Raw genomic sequence first — 17,030 nt, 5'->3', positions numbered from 1 at the left:
ACAGGAACACTCCTGCAGGGAAGTCCTTCAACTTCCATGGAGTTTGTAACCCACACCTGCAACCTGGCTTTGTAATGGCACAGCTGGGGCGTGGCAGTGTCCTTGGGATCTGGTGGGTATGACTTCATCTGCCCTGTTATTGGCTGAAGAGCCTGTCAATCAGAGGGAGTGGGCGGGGCAGAGTGGGGGCGGGATTTCCGGTCCGGGCTGGCTCAGGGAGGCAGAGAGGGGGTGAGGGTGAGTGAGGAACATGTCGTTGCCCGAGCTCAGCTCCCTGAGTCTGCAGGAGCTGAATGAGCTGTTGGAGGATGAGGAGAAGCTGAATAAGATGGCGGAGGAGATGGAGGAGGTGAGTTTGGGAGGCGATTCCTGACGTTAAAAATGATTTTTTTTTTGGGAAAAAAAAAAGAAACTGCCTGAGGAGCGGTCGCTCGGGTTAGGCCCGGGGGTGGCGCGGGGAAAGTTGTGTGAGAGAGAGGGAGACAGAGAGAGGGGGCGAAAACAATGGAGTGAAGGTTGGGCTGGGGAGGTCGGGGGAGGGGGGAAGACAGGGGAAGGGGGAAGACAGTGAGGAACTCCCGGGGCCGAGGAGGGGAGGGAAGTAACTGTGACCGTGAGCAGGATCCCACCCAGAGGGGGAGTCTGGGACCCTCACCGCACCCCACCCCACCCAGGCTGGGAGCCGGTGTTACTCGCTTGGGTGAGGATCCTCTGTGTAAACACGGAAATCGTAGAATGATTCAGTCGGGCTGTGGCACTGTACAATATTCCAGAACCGCCGGACTGCTGTTGCTACAGTTTGTGCAGCAGTCCACATTTCCACAAGGACAGAATTGTTCACTTGAGTGGTCAGGGGTTGCTTACTGTATAATTCATAAGCAACTAGACAGCAGAGGCTGACAACCAGGACATTGAAAGTGAGTGAATTTTCACCTGAACTTCGCTTGGGTCCTTCTCTCTTTATCTTCCTGCTTCTTATGTGGGCTGCTCTTATAGCATCATAGAATAGTTATGGCACAGAAAGTGGCATTTGGCCTCTGCAAGAGCAACTTAGCTAGATCCACTCCCATGCCCTTTCTCTGTAACCCTGCACATTTTTCTATTCAGGTGCTTATCCAATTCCCTTTTGAAAACCATGATTGGTGGAATCTGCCTCCACCACACTCTCAGGCAGTGCATCCCAGATCTCAACCATTTGCTTTGTGAAACAATTTTTTCATGTCGCTGATTCTTTTGCCACTCATCTTAAATCATTGTCCTCTGGTTTTTGACCCTTCTGCCAATGCGAGCAGTTATCTACTCTGTCTAGCCCCTTCATGGTTTTGAACACCTATCAAATCATTCCAGTTGGGAATTGCTATTTTTCTGTTCTAACTGCTGGAATAACAAATTTACTTTAAAGTTTTTAAAATATATATATTTTTTGAAAATGCATAATGTTTACAATAGTGAACAAGATTATGCCCCAAACCTGTGAACTCTACTGCCAAGAAAGACAAGGGCAGTAGCTGCATGTGAATACCACCATCTGCAGGTTCCCTCCAAGTCACACGCCATCTTGGTTTGGAAATATGTCACTTCATTGCCGCTGGGTCAAAATCCTGGGACTCCCTACCTAACAGCACTGTGGGTGTACCTATAATGCATGGACTGCAGCGGTTCAAGAAGACAGCTCACCTTTGCAAGGAAAAATAAGTGATGGACAATAAATGCTGACCTTGCCAGTGGTGCTCACATCTCCATGAATGAATAAAAACAATGTGAAGAGAAAATGCTAAACAAGCAATGTTGATATCAGATAATGAACTCCAAAAGGCCTAATCTAAAACATTGTTTCTCAAATGGGATCAGGTATTTTTTTATAATTGGAGGTGGGAAAAAGGCTTAAATTGTCAGGCTCCTTTTGGTGCATGTGGGAAGTCATGTGAGCCGCATGGAAGATGGCAGGATCCCCAAAGACACATTGTACAGCGAGCTCGCCACTGGTATCAGACCCACCGGCCGTCCATGTCTCCGTTATAAAGACGTCTGCAAACGCGACATGAAATCGTGTGACATTGATCACAAGTCGTGGGAGTCAGTTGCCAGCATTCGCCAGAGCTGGCGGGCAGCCATAAAGACAGGGCTAAATTGTGGCGAGTCGAAGAGACTTAGTAGTTGGCAGGAAAAAAGACAGAGGCGCAAGGGGAGAGCCAACTGTGCAACAGCCCCAACAAACAAATTTCTCTGCAGCACCTGTGGAAGAGCCTGTCACTCCAGAATTGGCCTTTATAGCCACTCCAGGCGCTGCTTCACAAACCACTGACCACCTCCAGGCGCGTATCCATTGTCTCTCGAGATAAGGAGGCCCAAAAGAAAAGAGGGAAGTCAAGACTGCAGTTTTTAGGTGAAGCTGGGTTGAGGTAATTATTGCATCAAGTTGTGCTGATGTACTTTAATACTGAGTTTAAAGTCATTTTATCCGTATCTTTATATTTGTATTATACATCTCGAGTGTCCATATTTGTAATGGGAACTATTTAAATTTGTCATGCTGCAAGTACACCCTCCTGCCTGTCGTGCTGCCGGAGCGCCTCAATTTTCAGCTCCTTAGACTACTACCGGGAAAACCTACGCTGTAATCAGTTCCACTTACCTTCCTAAATTACAGTGCATTTTACTACTTAACTCTAAAATAGTAACATTCTCCATTTGTTGACTGTGGTATTATTAATGTATATTTTTCTTTGCATTTTTACTTGTACTGTCTTCTGGAATCTAGGATGGGTACTTTTGGGCATGTCAGTATTTGCAAGGTGCCTGCCAATCACAAAAGTTTGAAAACCAGTGGCTTAGATAGTCTTGCCCCCAGCTGATGTCAGGTGTGCATTTACCAACAAAGATTCCTGGAGGGAAATGAAGGAAGGGCCTGGCTTTTGCTCAAGGCCAATAATAATGTGCAGCTGAAATTAGCAAAAATGCAGTCAGGCATCGAGTCCAATAGTGTCGTGATTTGGATAGCTCAGTATCAAACTGGGTGCTGTATTTTTATATGAAAACAATGACCTTTAAGGTTTGCATTTCCTTCACTACTTCCTCTCTCACTAGCCCTCTCAAATAATTCAACTCTAGTGCTTTTGGGAGCTCTCATAACTTATTATTGTGTATTCCGCTTTTAATGAGCAAAGGATTCTTTGTCAAGTGTTGTGACATTTCTGCAGCTGTGTTTCAGGTTTATTCAGCTGTTGCTTTTGAGAAAATGGCATTCTTAAGTGGGGAGTAGTTCTGGAAACTGAAGATGAGAACTAGAATTATGCTTCTAGTTTTCCAAGCAAATGCTGAGCTCTTTTTTAAAAAAAAAAATGGAGTGAATGCAGAAAAGATTCGCAAGAATGGTGCCAAGGGATGAGGAATTTCTGTTTTGAAGATAGATTGGAGAAGTTTGGACTGTTTTCCGCAGAGAAAAGAAGGCTGAGAGGTGATTTGATAGAGGTATTCAAAATCACGAGGGGTTTGGACAGGGGAGATGAGGAGAAACTGTCCCCATGTGTGAAAGGAGTGAGAACAAGAGGGCACAAATTTAAAGTAATTGGTAAAAGAAGCAAAAGCAACATGAGGAAAAACTTTTTCACTGAGTGAGTGGTTAAGGTGTAGAATGCACTGTCTGCGAGTGTGGTGTGGACAAGTTCAATCGAGGCGTTCAAAAGGAGATTAGACTGTTCTCTAAAAATGAAGAATGTGCAGCATTGTGGATAAGGAGGGGGAATGGCACTAGGTGAATTGCTCATTCGGAGAGCCACTGTAGAGACAATGGGACGAATGGCCTCCTATGCTGTAATAATTGAGATTCTGTGTACCTAACAATTAGAAAACTCTCTTGTATTTGAAGTAAGCTGTTTTCTATTAAAAAAGAAATACAGTATTTTAAACATGGAACAAGAGATTGTATGGAGTGTAAAACTCCACAATGAATTACATATGTACACTGGAACTCCACTATAGCACGGAACTCAATATAATGTGGGTGTGCCAAGGACCCCAAAATTTTCGGAAATGGTAACTTTATGAACATATGAGAACATTGTTAAAGTATAAATGCGCCACAAATGATTCAGAACCAGCCAATGGGATGGCAGCTTAGTGATTAAGGTGTCATTTTTCTCTAAGTACGGGTCACTGATACTCATACAACGATCAGGTGTACTGAATCACGAAACAGAAAATCTTACACTATTGCCGAGAAGCTAAAAATCATCGCCTAGATCAAGGAAGGCACTACGCAGGCAACTGTTTTGCAAAGAATGGGGTTTGCAGATTCAACCTTTCGTAGGTGACTTAAAGGTGAAATGTTGAGAAGGGTGTCAGTGGAGATGGAGGAAGGTGGCCGAGCAAGAGGGGGAGCCTGAAATACTTACACTGGTTGTTCAAGCTCAGGTTAATTGTCATCAAATGAATGGAAATCCCAATGCCCCAATAAAGTTTGGAGTTAGCAAGATTCAAGAACCAGCAAGGCATTTCGCAAGTTACTATTGAGAACAATGGTCCGTGGATGAGCCAACTACAACACCATTTCCTGCTGAATTAAAGAGGGTTGTACATGAAGGAGGATACACCAAAGAACAAGTCTACAATGGTGATGAAACAACCCTCTATAACAAAATGTTACTAGAGAAGACAACAACAAAATGTTTGGATTTTAACAGATAAAGACGAGGTTGACAGTCCTCCTTTGCTGCAACAAAACTAGTTGACACAAGCTGACTCCACTCGTCAGTGGAAAATTTGCCAAACCACGTTACTTTTTCAAAAATTTGTTCATGGGATGTGGGCATCGCTGACTAGGAGAGCATTTATTGCCATCCCTAATTGCCTTTGAGAAGGTGGTGGTGAGCTGCCTTCTTGAACTGCTGCAGTCCATGTGGACTAGGTACACCCACAGTGCTGTTAGGAAGGGAGTTTCAGGATTTTGGCCCAGCCACACTGAAGGAATGGCAATATAGTTCTAAGTCAGGATGGTGTGTGGCTTGGAGGGGCACTTGCAGATGTTGGTGTTCCTATGCATCTGCTGCCCTCCTCTTTCCAGGTGGTAGAGGTCGTGGGTTTGAAAGGTGCTGTCTAAGGAGCTTTGGTGCGTTGCTGCAGTGCATCTTGTAGCTGGTGTTCACTGCTGCCACTGTGCATTGGTGGTTAAGGGAGTGAATGTTGAAGGTGGTAGATGGGGTGCCAATCAAGTGGGCTGCTTTGTCCTGGATGGTGTCGAGCTTCTTGAGCATTGTTGGAGCTGCACCCATCCAGGCAAGTGGAGAGTATTCCATCACACTCCTGACTTGTGCCTTGTAGATGGTGGACAGGCTTTGGGGAGTCGGGAGATGAATTATACGCTGCAGGATTCATAGCTTCTGACCTGCTCTTGTAACCACAGTACTTATGTGGCTGGTCCAGTTCAGTTTTTGGACAATGGTAACCCCCAGGATGTTAATGGGGGATTCAGCAAAATTAATGCCATTGAATGTCAACGGGAGATGGTTAGATTCTCTCTTGTTTGAGATAGTCATTGCCTGGCACTTAAGTGACAAGTAACATTCTTGCCACACATCAGCCCAAGCCTGGATATTTACCAGGTCTTGCTGCATCTCTACATGATGAAAGGTCCCAGACTCTGCTTCTCTCTCCACAGATGCTGCCTGACCCAAGTATTTCCAGCACTCTGTTTTTATTTCAGATTTCCAGCATCTGCAGTATTTTGCTTTTTTAGTGGGAAATTTAATGAGAAGTTTCTGTTATGTTGGGCCTGTATTTAAAAAGCTAATGTTGTAAAGTTTGAGTGTTCATTTTGACTTCAAATTTACTTTGCAACAAAAAAATTGCTTCTTTGTAAATTAATAGCCTATTGCTATTGAGGGGCAGGAAGTGGCCCCTGTGGAGCACAAACATCAGCTTCAACCTGTTTTACTGATTAGCCTGTTTTTGTGCTGCAAGTACTTTTGTAATAGCCTGCTTTCCTGTTGGATTATTACTGAGCCAAACCTAACTACAGCATCAGTTGACCAACCTATTGCTGTTACATTTTATCTTTTGGATGAAAGTCTTACAATAATCCAACATCAGTGTGATTTTTTTTAATAAATGGAAGTAGTACAAGTGATATCTGATCCATATTCATGAACCAAATTACCATTTGGAAAATTTGACCATCTGGAATATGTTACATGACTGATAGAAGCAATGGTAGCTGCCATCTAGTTTAATAAATGTTTAAACAGAAGTCTGAAAGCTGATTTTGCTAATTTAAAAACAAATTGTCAGGCTTATATAATGAATACAATACCTATAAAAATAACAAGTATTCGTTGTCCTCACACCTCTTTGAAACTTTGTTTAGTCAGACTTTATCAATAGAGTTGTAGGGGCTGAATAATGGAACATTAACAAACAACTGAATTTTACTAACCAGTAAATGCCCAGTATAAATGTGTTTTATACAAGAGCAATTTGTATTTATATAGCACTGTTAACATAGTAAAAGGTCCCAAGGTGCTCCACAGGAGTGTTATCTCAACTTGACACTGAGCTATGTAAGTGTTTTAAAGGAGGAATGAGGTGGAGAGGTTATGGGTGAATACGCTGTTATTTGCTCTACTTTAAGGAGTAGTTTTTACAAATAAGATGCTTTGGAGTTTCTCTGCTTGTAGAATAATCAATAGGTTTGGAATATGTTTCGATGCCTGCTGCCATTTTAGATTATTCATGCTATGGTATTACAAGCCCAACTTTTAAACTCAATTGGGCTGGATAAATCCACGTCCTCTCGACTTTTCTTCATAATGGTATTTCTTTGAGTACATATGAACAAAGCAGGCAGGAAAAGGCCAGTGGATCCATTAAGGCTGCCCCTGAGTGTGTGTGGTCGGAATGATCCTATAACAATGTTGCACTTTGTCTAAAATTGAAAGGTTTATGGCTAGGAATTTCCTTGAGCCACATTACATGTTTTCCAAGGAGATTTTTGTACCTATATTGGTTTTACACTGGAGTCTTACTATGGTGAAATTCCTCAGTTATTTACGCTGCTCCCAGGTTGCATCTATCAAACCCTAATTTACTCATTTGCAAAGTTTTTATGTTGAAGTACAGAGAACACAAGTTTCCTACATTAATGCCAGTTCTGAATGGGTATAAATGCATGTCCAGACATTTAAGTGTAGCACATCCCCATTAAACCTGAGATCACTGTGATTGAGGAGTTTCAGCCTTGGGACAAGCCCCAGGCTTTATTTCTAGAGGTCTTTTTTTCATGGGACCTTTTGTATAATTTTGAATGCTTCTTTACAGCAATAGAAGCAGTACCATTCAAAAGATTCCTGAATTGTGTTTTCTTAAATATGCACCAGTTTCTAGAGGGATAGAATTGAAAGGCAGACAACTTATTTTAAACTTGTATAGAACCTTGATTAAACCACAGTTGGAATACTGTGCACAGTTCTGGTCTCCATTTTATAAAAATGATGGAGGCATTGGAGATGGTGCAAAAAAGATTCACAAGCATGAAACCGGAACTGAGTGGATCTAATTATCAGGAAAAGCTGAACTGGTGAGAAAAGAGAAGACTGGGAGGCCTTTATGATTGTGAAGGGTAGATGTAGAGGACGTCTTTCCACTTATGGTCACTTATATCCAATACAGAATTCAGGGGAAACTTTTACCCAAAAAGTGATAATGTGAGACTCATTATCGTAAGGGGTAGTTGAGACGAATAGCATAAATGTGTTTAAGGGGAAACAAATGAGGGAGAAATGAATAGAGGGAGATGTTAATGGGGTTAAATGAAGTGGGTTGGGAGGAGGCTTGTGTGGAGCATAAACACTGGCGTAGACCAGTTGAGCTGAATGGCTTATTTCTGTGCCATAGTCTACGTAGCTATGCAAATTATGGTGTCATGATTTCAAACTAATTTTCAGAACATCAGTAAGGTAAAGAAGAAAGTTGGTATATGATCTGCATGTTTCTTTGGGCCAAGTAGTTATGCTGAAATGATGCTTTGTTCTGGTTATGTGCATGTGCAAATGAGATCAGCAGGAGCTTTTGGCTCAAGTTGCTGATGGCAAGATCAGCATAGATTTTGGCATAATATTGATGCAAGTCAGATGGAGAAAATTCCAGGCGGATCCTTCCGTTCACTTGGCTACACATGACCTCTCCACTTTTATAACTTTATCTGATATTGCCTTTAGAGAGCAAAGGCATGGAATGCTTTGGAAATGTGAAGAATAGGATCTTGCAGCTCTAAGCTGGATCTGTCACATTGGATTAATTGGGAATGGCTGGACAATGCTACATAGGAGCAGAAGAGTGGTGAATTGAGCTGAACTATTGATTTGAGGCATGTGTTTAGGAAATTCAGGCAAATGAAATCACAAAACACCATTCTGGTAAAATTCAGTCAAGCAGAAGGGCTCAAGTCCAGCATTGGAGCAATCCATTTCAGATTTGTCAAACAATAACACTACATCTGGTTAGCACAGTTATACATTCGCTGTAGAGGTTGATGATTTGTATCATCTACTTAGGGTGACAACCATTTTGAAACCTGGCTGAGCTGTGTCTCATTTAATATTTATGGGTTAAATAACTAATAAAAAGGCATTACTGTCTGGAGTAGTTACTCAAGGGAACTTCACTGTGCAGTAGTACTGTATGCCCGAAGCCTCCACACTAGTGTAGGTTTATATTTGAGATTTTTTTAAAAACGCATTTGATGCTTTCCTATGTCTATTTTCTAAAACATTTTTGTCTTTTCCTTTGTACAAAATCAACATTCTTTCAATAAATCCTGAAGTTGAATTGGAGAAATCTGTAGAAATACTTTGGCCACCTACAGAGGCTACAGTTTGGTCTCTTAGAAATTTAAATATGTTGAAGCATCATAGAATCTTAAAGCACAGGAGGGTGGTAGAAAATAAGGAAACAAGTAGGATTATTTCAGTTTTAGTTTTTTTTTCTCCTGTCACATATCTTAGCCACCTACTCATTGCAGTTTATATTTGTCTTATGACTCTCTTTTAGACTGCACTTGTGCTTAGAACTGCCATTACATTTTTTTTTCATATTGCTGGCAGTGTGTGGGTATTTGCATATGGTTATTTCAGTCTTTCAATAGCTGACTGATTAACAGATGATATGAAAGTTGCAGTCGCTGAAGATGTAACACCTGGTTAAAATACATTCAATGAAAATTTTGAGTTTAAAAACTGTTTATCCCGTGTGTGTGTCTGGGTGTGCTAAAGATGTTTGGGGGGAAATGTGTAACGGTAGGGAAGTGCTACTCTGAAAGGCTAAAGCTAGTTAATCGTGTTAAAATAACTACAGTCATAATACTGTCGCTGAATGACTCCAGCCTGTTACTAAATTTAGAATAATCTCATAAACTACACTTTGGAAAGTTCACTTCAATCACTTCTGGTATTGGTTTATTAGCTTTTTAAAATTACAATATGCAAAATACAAAATATTTTAAAAATTATGTGGAGTAACCTTTCAATCTCATTGCACATTAAAAGCATTTACACTAAACATTTAGTTTGCACCGGTAGGGATGAGAGAACCAAGAATCTAATTACCTGCTTTTACAGTAAAATAAGGGTAAATTGGAGATTTTGAGAAACTCCTTTCCCTTTCAGTATTCACAATAGAAATAATTGAAGCAAGAGCAGTGTCTGCTACTGTAGTGTATTAGTCAATAACTGCTAGCTGGTGGTGTCTTTCAAATTTGTTGCCTCAAAACTGCCGATAGTTTTTTTTTACTAAAATGTCAGCTGGTTACTACTTCACCAAAGTGAACTTTCCTCATTGTGAGGTGAGATTGTGAGTATTAACAGGCCATTCAATAATGTTATGATCCTCGTGGAGACATATGAATTAGGAGCAGAAGGCGGCCATTCGGCTCCTCTAGCCTGCTCCACCATTCAATAAGATCATGGCTAATCTGTTTGTGTCTCATTCCTCACTCCCATCTACTCCCAATAACCTTTGATTCCCTTGCCTAACAAGAATCTATTTACCTCTGCCTTAAAAATATTCAGTGACCCCACCTCCACCACCTTCTGAGGCAGTGTGTTCCAAAATCTCTCAACCCGCTGAAAGGAAAACATTTCTTCTCATCTCTGTCCTAAAAGGGTGACCCCTAATTTTAAACAGTGCCCCCTAGTTCTGGACTCACCCACAAGAGGAAACATCCTTTCCACATCCACCTTGTCAAGACCATTCAGGATCTTTTAAACTTCTATCAAGCCTCCCCTCCCTCTTCTAAACTCCAGTGAAAACAAGCCCAGTCTATCCAACCTTTCCTCATAAGACATCCCGCTTATTCCAGTTATCAGTCTAGTAAACCTCCCTCTGAACTGCCTCCAACAAAGGAAAAGAATCATATCCACTGACTGACCCCAATTTAGGAAACCAAAAATCAAATGGATAAGCTTTCACTTTTATTAAATTTTACTGTAGCACTCAAACCAAAACCAACATAAATTAAACACTAGCTAAGTTAAATACTGATCTATATATGTGTATATATATATCTTAAAGGTTAAGCATTAATTAGCAGAATCATCAAAGATAGTGCTTGCGGACCTGAACAGTCCCACAGTGCAACAAAATCAGGATCTTCCTCAGGTAGTTCTTCAAGTTCTGTGCTCGAGCATGCAAAGTAATGGGGTCCCATCGATTAGTGAGCAATGCATACTTCCCTTTAACAGTTCAGTTTTGTTGCCTCTTGAACCGCCTCAGCCTTGCCCACCTTCGTCCTGATGGTGTGGTAGTACTGATAACTTTACAGTCAGCGAAGACAACTGTAAGCCATTCACCAATGGTTAGCCCTCAGTCCAGACTTCTTTGCTGGCAGCCCAACTGTTTCAACCAGCTGCTTTATAGTTGGAATCTCGAGAAGCCCAGAAACTTGCAGCTCTCAGCATGTCTCCTTAAAACAATCTGGCTGATTTTCCTCCCACTGCACAGTCCTTCTCAACTCTGTCTTTTTACAAAACGCAAAGCAGCTTTGCAGTTAACTTCCACCTTTTTCAAAAAACTTTCGGTCAGTAAACTTACCCAGCTTTCCTTTTAGCTGGACTAACACTCTAGTGTTCTTGACAAACTGAAACTAACCTCCAGTCGCTTGCCATTGGTTTAAAAAGCTAGCTGCTTGCTTGTTCTCAGTCGCGCGACTGTTTGTCTAACCTGGATTTGACTCCCCCAGAACTTGGAAACCTTGAATTTCAATTTCAAATAAGGGACTGGCTCAACAAAACAAACACCAGCTGTACTGCATCACAATAAAGCATCATAATCATATTCTTACATTGCAATTATATTGCAATTAGGCATAGGATCTCTTCAGTTATTGGCACTGTGGGCAGTTGTAGTTTCCTGACTGCAAGCCTGGCTAAGGTCAGTTGCCTTGGTACTGGTGAGAATTTGAACACCCTGAAGAGTGTCTGCAGAGACTCATCGACAGGATTGCGGCTGCCTGCAACGAATTTGACCTAACCATCAGCCTCAAGAAAACAAACATCACTGGACAGGACGTCAGAAATGCTCCATCCATCAATATCGGCGACCACGCTCTGGAAGTGGTTCAAGATTTCATCTACCTAGGCTCAACTATCACTAGTAACCTGTCTCTCGATGCAGAAATCAACAAGCACATGGGAAAGGCTCCACTGCTATGTCCAGACTGGCCAAGAGTGTGGGAAAACGGCTCATTGACACGGAACACAAAAGTCCGACTGTATCAAGCCTGTGTCCTCAGTACCTTGCTCTACGGCAGCGAGGCCTGGACAATGTATGTCAGCCAAGAGCAACGTCTCAATTCATTCCATCTTTGCTGCCTCCAGAGAATCCTTTGCATCAGGTGGCAGGACCGTATCTCCAACACAAGTCCTCGAGGCGGTCAACATCCCCAGCATATACACCCTACTGAACCAGCGGTGCTTGAGATGGCTTGGCCATGTGAGCCGCATGGAAGATGGCAGGATCCCTAAGGACATGTTGTACAGCTAGCTCGTCACTGGTATCAGACCCACTGGCCGTCTATGTCTCCGCTTTAAAGACGTCTGCAAACGTGACATGAAGTCCTGTGACAATGACAAGTCATGGGAATCAATTGCCAGTGATCGCCAGAGCTGGCGGGCAGCCATAAAGGCAGGGCTAAAGTGTGGCGAGTCGAAGAGACTTAGCAGTTGGCAGGAAAAAAGACAGAGGCGCAAGGAGAGAGCCAACTGTGTAACAGCCCCGACAACCAATTTTATCGGCAGCATCTGTGGAAGAGTCTGTCACTCTAGAATTGGCCTTTTTAGCCACTCCAGGTGCTGCTTCACAAACCACTGACCACCTCCAGGTGCTTACCCATTGTCTCTCGAGACCAGGAGGCCAAAGAAGAAGAATATACTTTACCAAGCATATAATTTTTATTTTCAAGGCAGTAGTGTTTTTTTTTTTGGCAGCTTGTGCAGCTATTTTCAAAATACTAAAATTCCTTTTTTGAAATGTGCATAATATTACATTTTTTAATTAACTGCTCCAAAGTCATTTTTTTAATTCTTGGGATGTGGGTGTCCCTGGCAAGGCCAGCATTTGTTGCCCATCCCTAATTGCCCTTGAGAAGGTGGTGGTGAGCTGCCGCCTTGAACTGCTGCAGTCCATGTGGAGTAGGTACACCCACAGTGCTGTTAGGAAGGGAGTTTCAGGATTTTGGCCCAGCCACACTGAAGGAATGGCAATATAGTTCTAAGTCAGGATGGTGTGTGGCTTGGAGGGGCACTTCCAGGTAGTGGTATTCCCATGCATCTGCTGTCCTTGTCTTTCTGGGTGGTAGCGGTCGTGGGTTTGGAAGGCACTGTTGGAGGAGTCATGGTGAATTGCTGCAGTGCATCTTTTAGATGGTACATACTGCTGCCACTGTGCTTTGGTGGTGGAAGAAGTGAATGTTGAAGGTGGTAGATGGGGTGGCGATCAAGTGGGCTGATTTTGTCCTGAATTGTGTTGAGCTTCCTGAGTGGTGTTGGAGCCACACTCATCCAGGCAAGTGGGAAGTATTCAATCACGCTCCTGACTTATGCCTATTAGACGGTGGACAGGCTTTGGGGAGTCAGGAGGTGAGTTACTCTCCACAGAATTCCCAGCCTCTGACCTCCTCTTGTAGCCACAGTATTTATGTGGCTGCTGCCGTCAGTATCTGGTCACTGATAACCCCCAGGCTGTTAGTGGGAGATTCAGTGATGGTAATGCCACCGAATGTCAAGGGGAGATGGTTTGATTCTCTTGTCGGCGATGGTCATTGCCTGTCACTTATGTGGCATGAATGTTACTTGCCACTTATCAATCCAAGCCTGACTCTTGTCCAGGTCTTGCTGCATATGGACACACACAGACTGCTTCAGTATCTGAGGAATTGCGAATGGTACTGAACGTTGTACGATTGTCAGCGAACATCCCCACTTCTGACCTTATGATGGAGGGAAAATCATTGAGGAAGCAGCTAAAGATGATTGGGCCTAGGACATTACCCTGAGGAACTCCTGCAGCGGTATCCTGGGTTTAGATAATTGGCCTCCAACATCCACAACCATGTGTGTTTGTGCTAGATATGACTCCAACCAGTGGAGACTTTTCCCCTTGATTCTCATTGATTTCAGTTTGGCTCTGCCTCCTTGATGACACATTTGGTCACATGCTGCCTTGATATCCAGGGCCATTTAAAAACAGAAAATGCTGCAAATACTCAGAAGGTCTGGCAGCACCTGTGGAGAGAGAGAGAGTGTTAATGTTTCCGGTCTGGAACATTTCATCAGATTGCTGTTTGCTCCAAACCTAATATCTGCTTCAGGAGAATTAATTTATAAAATGTTTTGGGGCATTGATAAATTCTATTCGTTCTTGATTTATGATCATCGCTGGCAATGGGCAGCATTTGTTGCCCATGAGATGGGGTTGGTGAGCCACCGTCTTGAACCACTGCAGTCCATGTGTAGGTAGACCCACTGTGCTGTTGGGAACGAGTTGCAGGATTTTGACCAGTGACATTGAAGGAACAGCGATACATTTTCATGTCAGGATGGTGTGTAACTTGGAGAGGAGCTTGCAGGTGGTGGTCTTCCCATGTGTCTGCTGACCTAGTACTTCTCGGTAGTAGAGGTCACTGGTTTGGAAGGTGCTATCAAAGGAGCTTTCACATGTTGCGACTTGTAAATGGTACACACTGTCACTGTGCGCTGGTGGTGGATGGGGTGCCAGTCAAGTGGGCTGCTTTGCCTTGGATGGTGGTGTTGGAGCTGCACTCATCCAGGCAAGTGGGCAGTATTCCATCACACTCCTGGCTTGTGCCTTGTAGATGGTGGGCAGTCTTTGGGGAGTCAGGAGGTGAATTACTCGTCACAGAATTCCCAGCCTCTAATGTGCCCTTGCAGCCACAGTATTTACATGGCTGGTCCATGGTAACCTGCTCCCCAGGATGGTAGGAGATTCAGTGATGGAAATGCTGTTTCACATCAAGGGGATCTGGGTAGATTCTCTCTGGAGATGGCCATTGCCCAGCACTTCTGTAGCACAACTGTTACTTGCCACTTATCAGCCCGAGTCTGAATGTTGTCCAGGCCGTCCTGCATGCCATCTTGCCCTTAATGTGAATTTGCATGTTATATTGGTGTTTTAAATATCAGTGTCGAAGCCACTGTTTCTTCATATTGGTTTCAAGACAAGGGCTCAACATGTCTTATAGTCCTGATGCATACTTGATTATATATCAGTGGAAGTGAAAAATCTGCATATGAAAACATGATTAGACGCTGCAATGTTCCAGTGGGATATTAAGTATTTCAACTGGGGTTTTTGATTACTTGCCGTTAACTTCCATGATTTAATGTGTTAATTTTTTGGAGATTAATTTTAATGCATGTTAATTGTGGAAGTTAACTGCAAATAATTGACCATCCTAATTTTTAGTGTAATTTTGCAGTTTGTCTTTAGTGTCAACTAAGCATTGTGAACTCGACATATCTAAATTATTACTTTGTAGCTTGCTCAGTGCAGTTAAAGGAAGTTGCATGCACTTTGGGCACTGAGTTAACTTGGGCATATCAAGTTCTGCAAAATTTATCTGTACAGTCAAAAATTGTATTTTTGATTTGGGCACAGTTGACTTCCTGTGAGCTTTGGCAATGTTTAGATCAGTAAAAAAAAAAGTCCAAACATCTCAAATCAACGTAAAGTAATTCAGTTTTCACAACTAGAGGTAAATAGAAAAGTTTGACCTAAAATTCAACCAAAATGTATTTAAAATAAAATGGCTGAGTGGTGAAATATGAACCACTCTGGACAAAATTCAGCCACCTTTAAACATGTGTTGCATTATGTAACACAAGTTTCTGAGTAAGCTTCTTACAATCTCTATGCTTAACTGATCTGAACGAGGGAAAAACTGATCGGAATGAGTTAAACATTTTGTAGCCTAAGTTTTTAAAAAAGTAATTGGGGTGTTTACACAATCCTTTTTTTGTCTTGGGGAAAGTGCATTATATGCCATTTGGTAACAGCTGTCCAAGTTTACTGTTGGTATGGACAGATGGGGAGGAGCACTCTGACACCAGTAGGCAAATTGTAATGGCAAGATAAAACTGGAGATAATTGTTTCTGCAACTGTGATAATGCCATGAAACCTGAGGTAGAGCAGCACAACCTTTTGTGTTTCTGCTTCAATCGCTAACTCCGGTTGTGTACTCCACAGTCTCAATCCTCTAACAGGAAAAGAACTAATCAGAAAGATGATCATCTCTTGCTGGACAGAATTAGAAAAGGACAGTAAGTAAACAGGATTTGGGATCAAAAGTTTCAACATTCTATATGGGCTTTATTTGTACAACGCTGTGCTCAGAAATTCTGTTACGCAGCTGTTAGAATTCTGCTATAGTGTAAACTTTGCAAGAAGAATTTTGTAGACTTATTTTTACCAGCTGATGTGATTGCCAGCATAATTATTTTGCTAAACTGTGGTGGCACTGGCTCTTTAAAGGATAACCATTTGTGCTATAGGCAATATGTAGGGAAACCCAAGCAATGGATAATAATGCATGGCATAGTGGAATCCTACATGGCTGGAATTGGCAAAGATTTGCCACTTTTCCAAATGTAATATGAAGTTGAAGAAATGCTCCTTGTTTTACAGGTACGGAATATACAGCCAAATAAAGACATGAGTCTTGCTAGTAATCGTAGTCTAGCAGAACAGAATCTGCAATATCACCCCAAATTGGACTGCTTGAAACTCCAATTAACTAGGAAGTATCAAGAACTGCAGACACTATTTGAAGCATATCAGATGAGGAAGTCAAGATTAGGTAACCTCTTGTACCTCATTTTTCATACGTAGTACACGTTGATTTTAACTGTTGATTCTTCTGTTTTTTGTATGTAAATGCGCTATTTTAGATCCTGCATATAGCATACACTTCTCAAAGTGTTGCACTTTGAAATTGTGTTTATTATAATCACCATAAGTCATTGGCCCTAATATATTCTTTGTTAAATAGCATTGCCTTGAGCATTGCTATGGGGGTTTGTGCATTTTTGTTTTAAATTCTGCATAATTAGACTAACAGTGACTTGCATGTCAAAATCAAAAGTGAATTTTTTAAAAATTGAAAACTTCTTTGCAAAGAAAACCTTCCTCTATAAATTTGAATCCTCTTCCCTCATTTCTTCTATTTTACCTAAAACTATTACAATCCCAACTTTTCATAGATTAGTTTGATGTGGTAATCCTTGGATTTGAGTTGAATTGCTGTGGCTTTACTGTCCTACTTCCAGGAGAAGATTAAACTTCAGATTTTTCCTCAGCCTGTCCCTGTCCTTCTCTCTGTTCTTTTTTAATATATGCCTTTTGTTTTTCAGGAAGAAACTTGCTTTACTCCTGGATTTGTTTTTTATTTGAAAAGATTGTACATTTACTTTTGTTGCATTTCAATGAGTGAACACTGTTTCTTTTATTTTACTTTTCAATTATTCTT

At 41.9% G+C, this 17,030-nt stretch overlaps 1 protein-coding gene across 2 annotated transcripts in view; it reads left to right on the top strand.

Moving 5' to 3' along the window:
* Positions 1-209: 209 nt before the first annotated feature.
* Positions 210-17,030, top strand: part of vps37ba (VPS37B subunit of ESCRT-I a) — a 47,309-nt gene continuing 30,488 nt past the window's right edge. The window contains exons 1-3 of one of the 2 annotated variants that reach the window (XM_068055063.1): positions 274-349; positions 15,752-15,825; positions 16,190-16,361. In XM_068055063.1, the coding sequence (XP_067911164.1) occupies positions 16,217-16,361 (145 nt within the window). In that variant the 5' untranslated portion in view covers positions 274-349; positions 15,752-15,825; positions 16,190-16,216. Of the gene's footprint in view, positions 350-15,751; positions 15,826-16,189; positions 16,362-17,030 lie in introns of both variants that reach the window. The other variant, XM_068055062.1, reaches the window with a different exon arrangement.

This window comes from Heterodontus francisci, chromosome 23, assembly GCF_036365525.1.
Source record: "Heterodontus francisci isolate sHetFra1 chromosome 23, sHetFra1.hap1, whole genome shotgun sequence".
Classification (NCBI taxonomy): domain Eukaryota; kingdom Metazoa; phylum Chordata; class Chondrichthyes; order Heterodontiformes; family Heterodontidae; genus Heterodontus; species Heterodontus francisci.
Note: the sequence above shows the minus strand (reverse complement) of the source record. Positions and strands in the feature narration are given on the sequence as shown.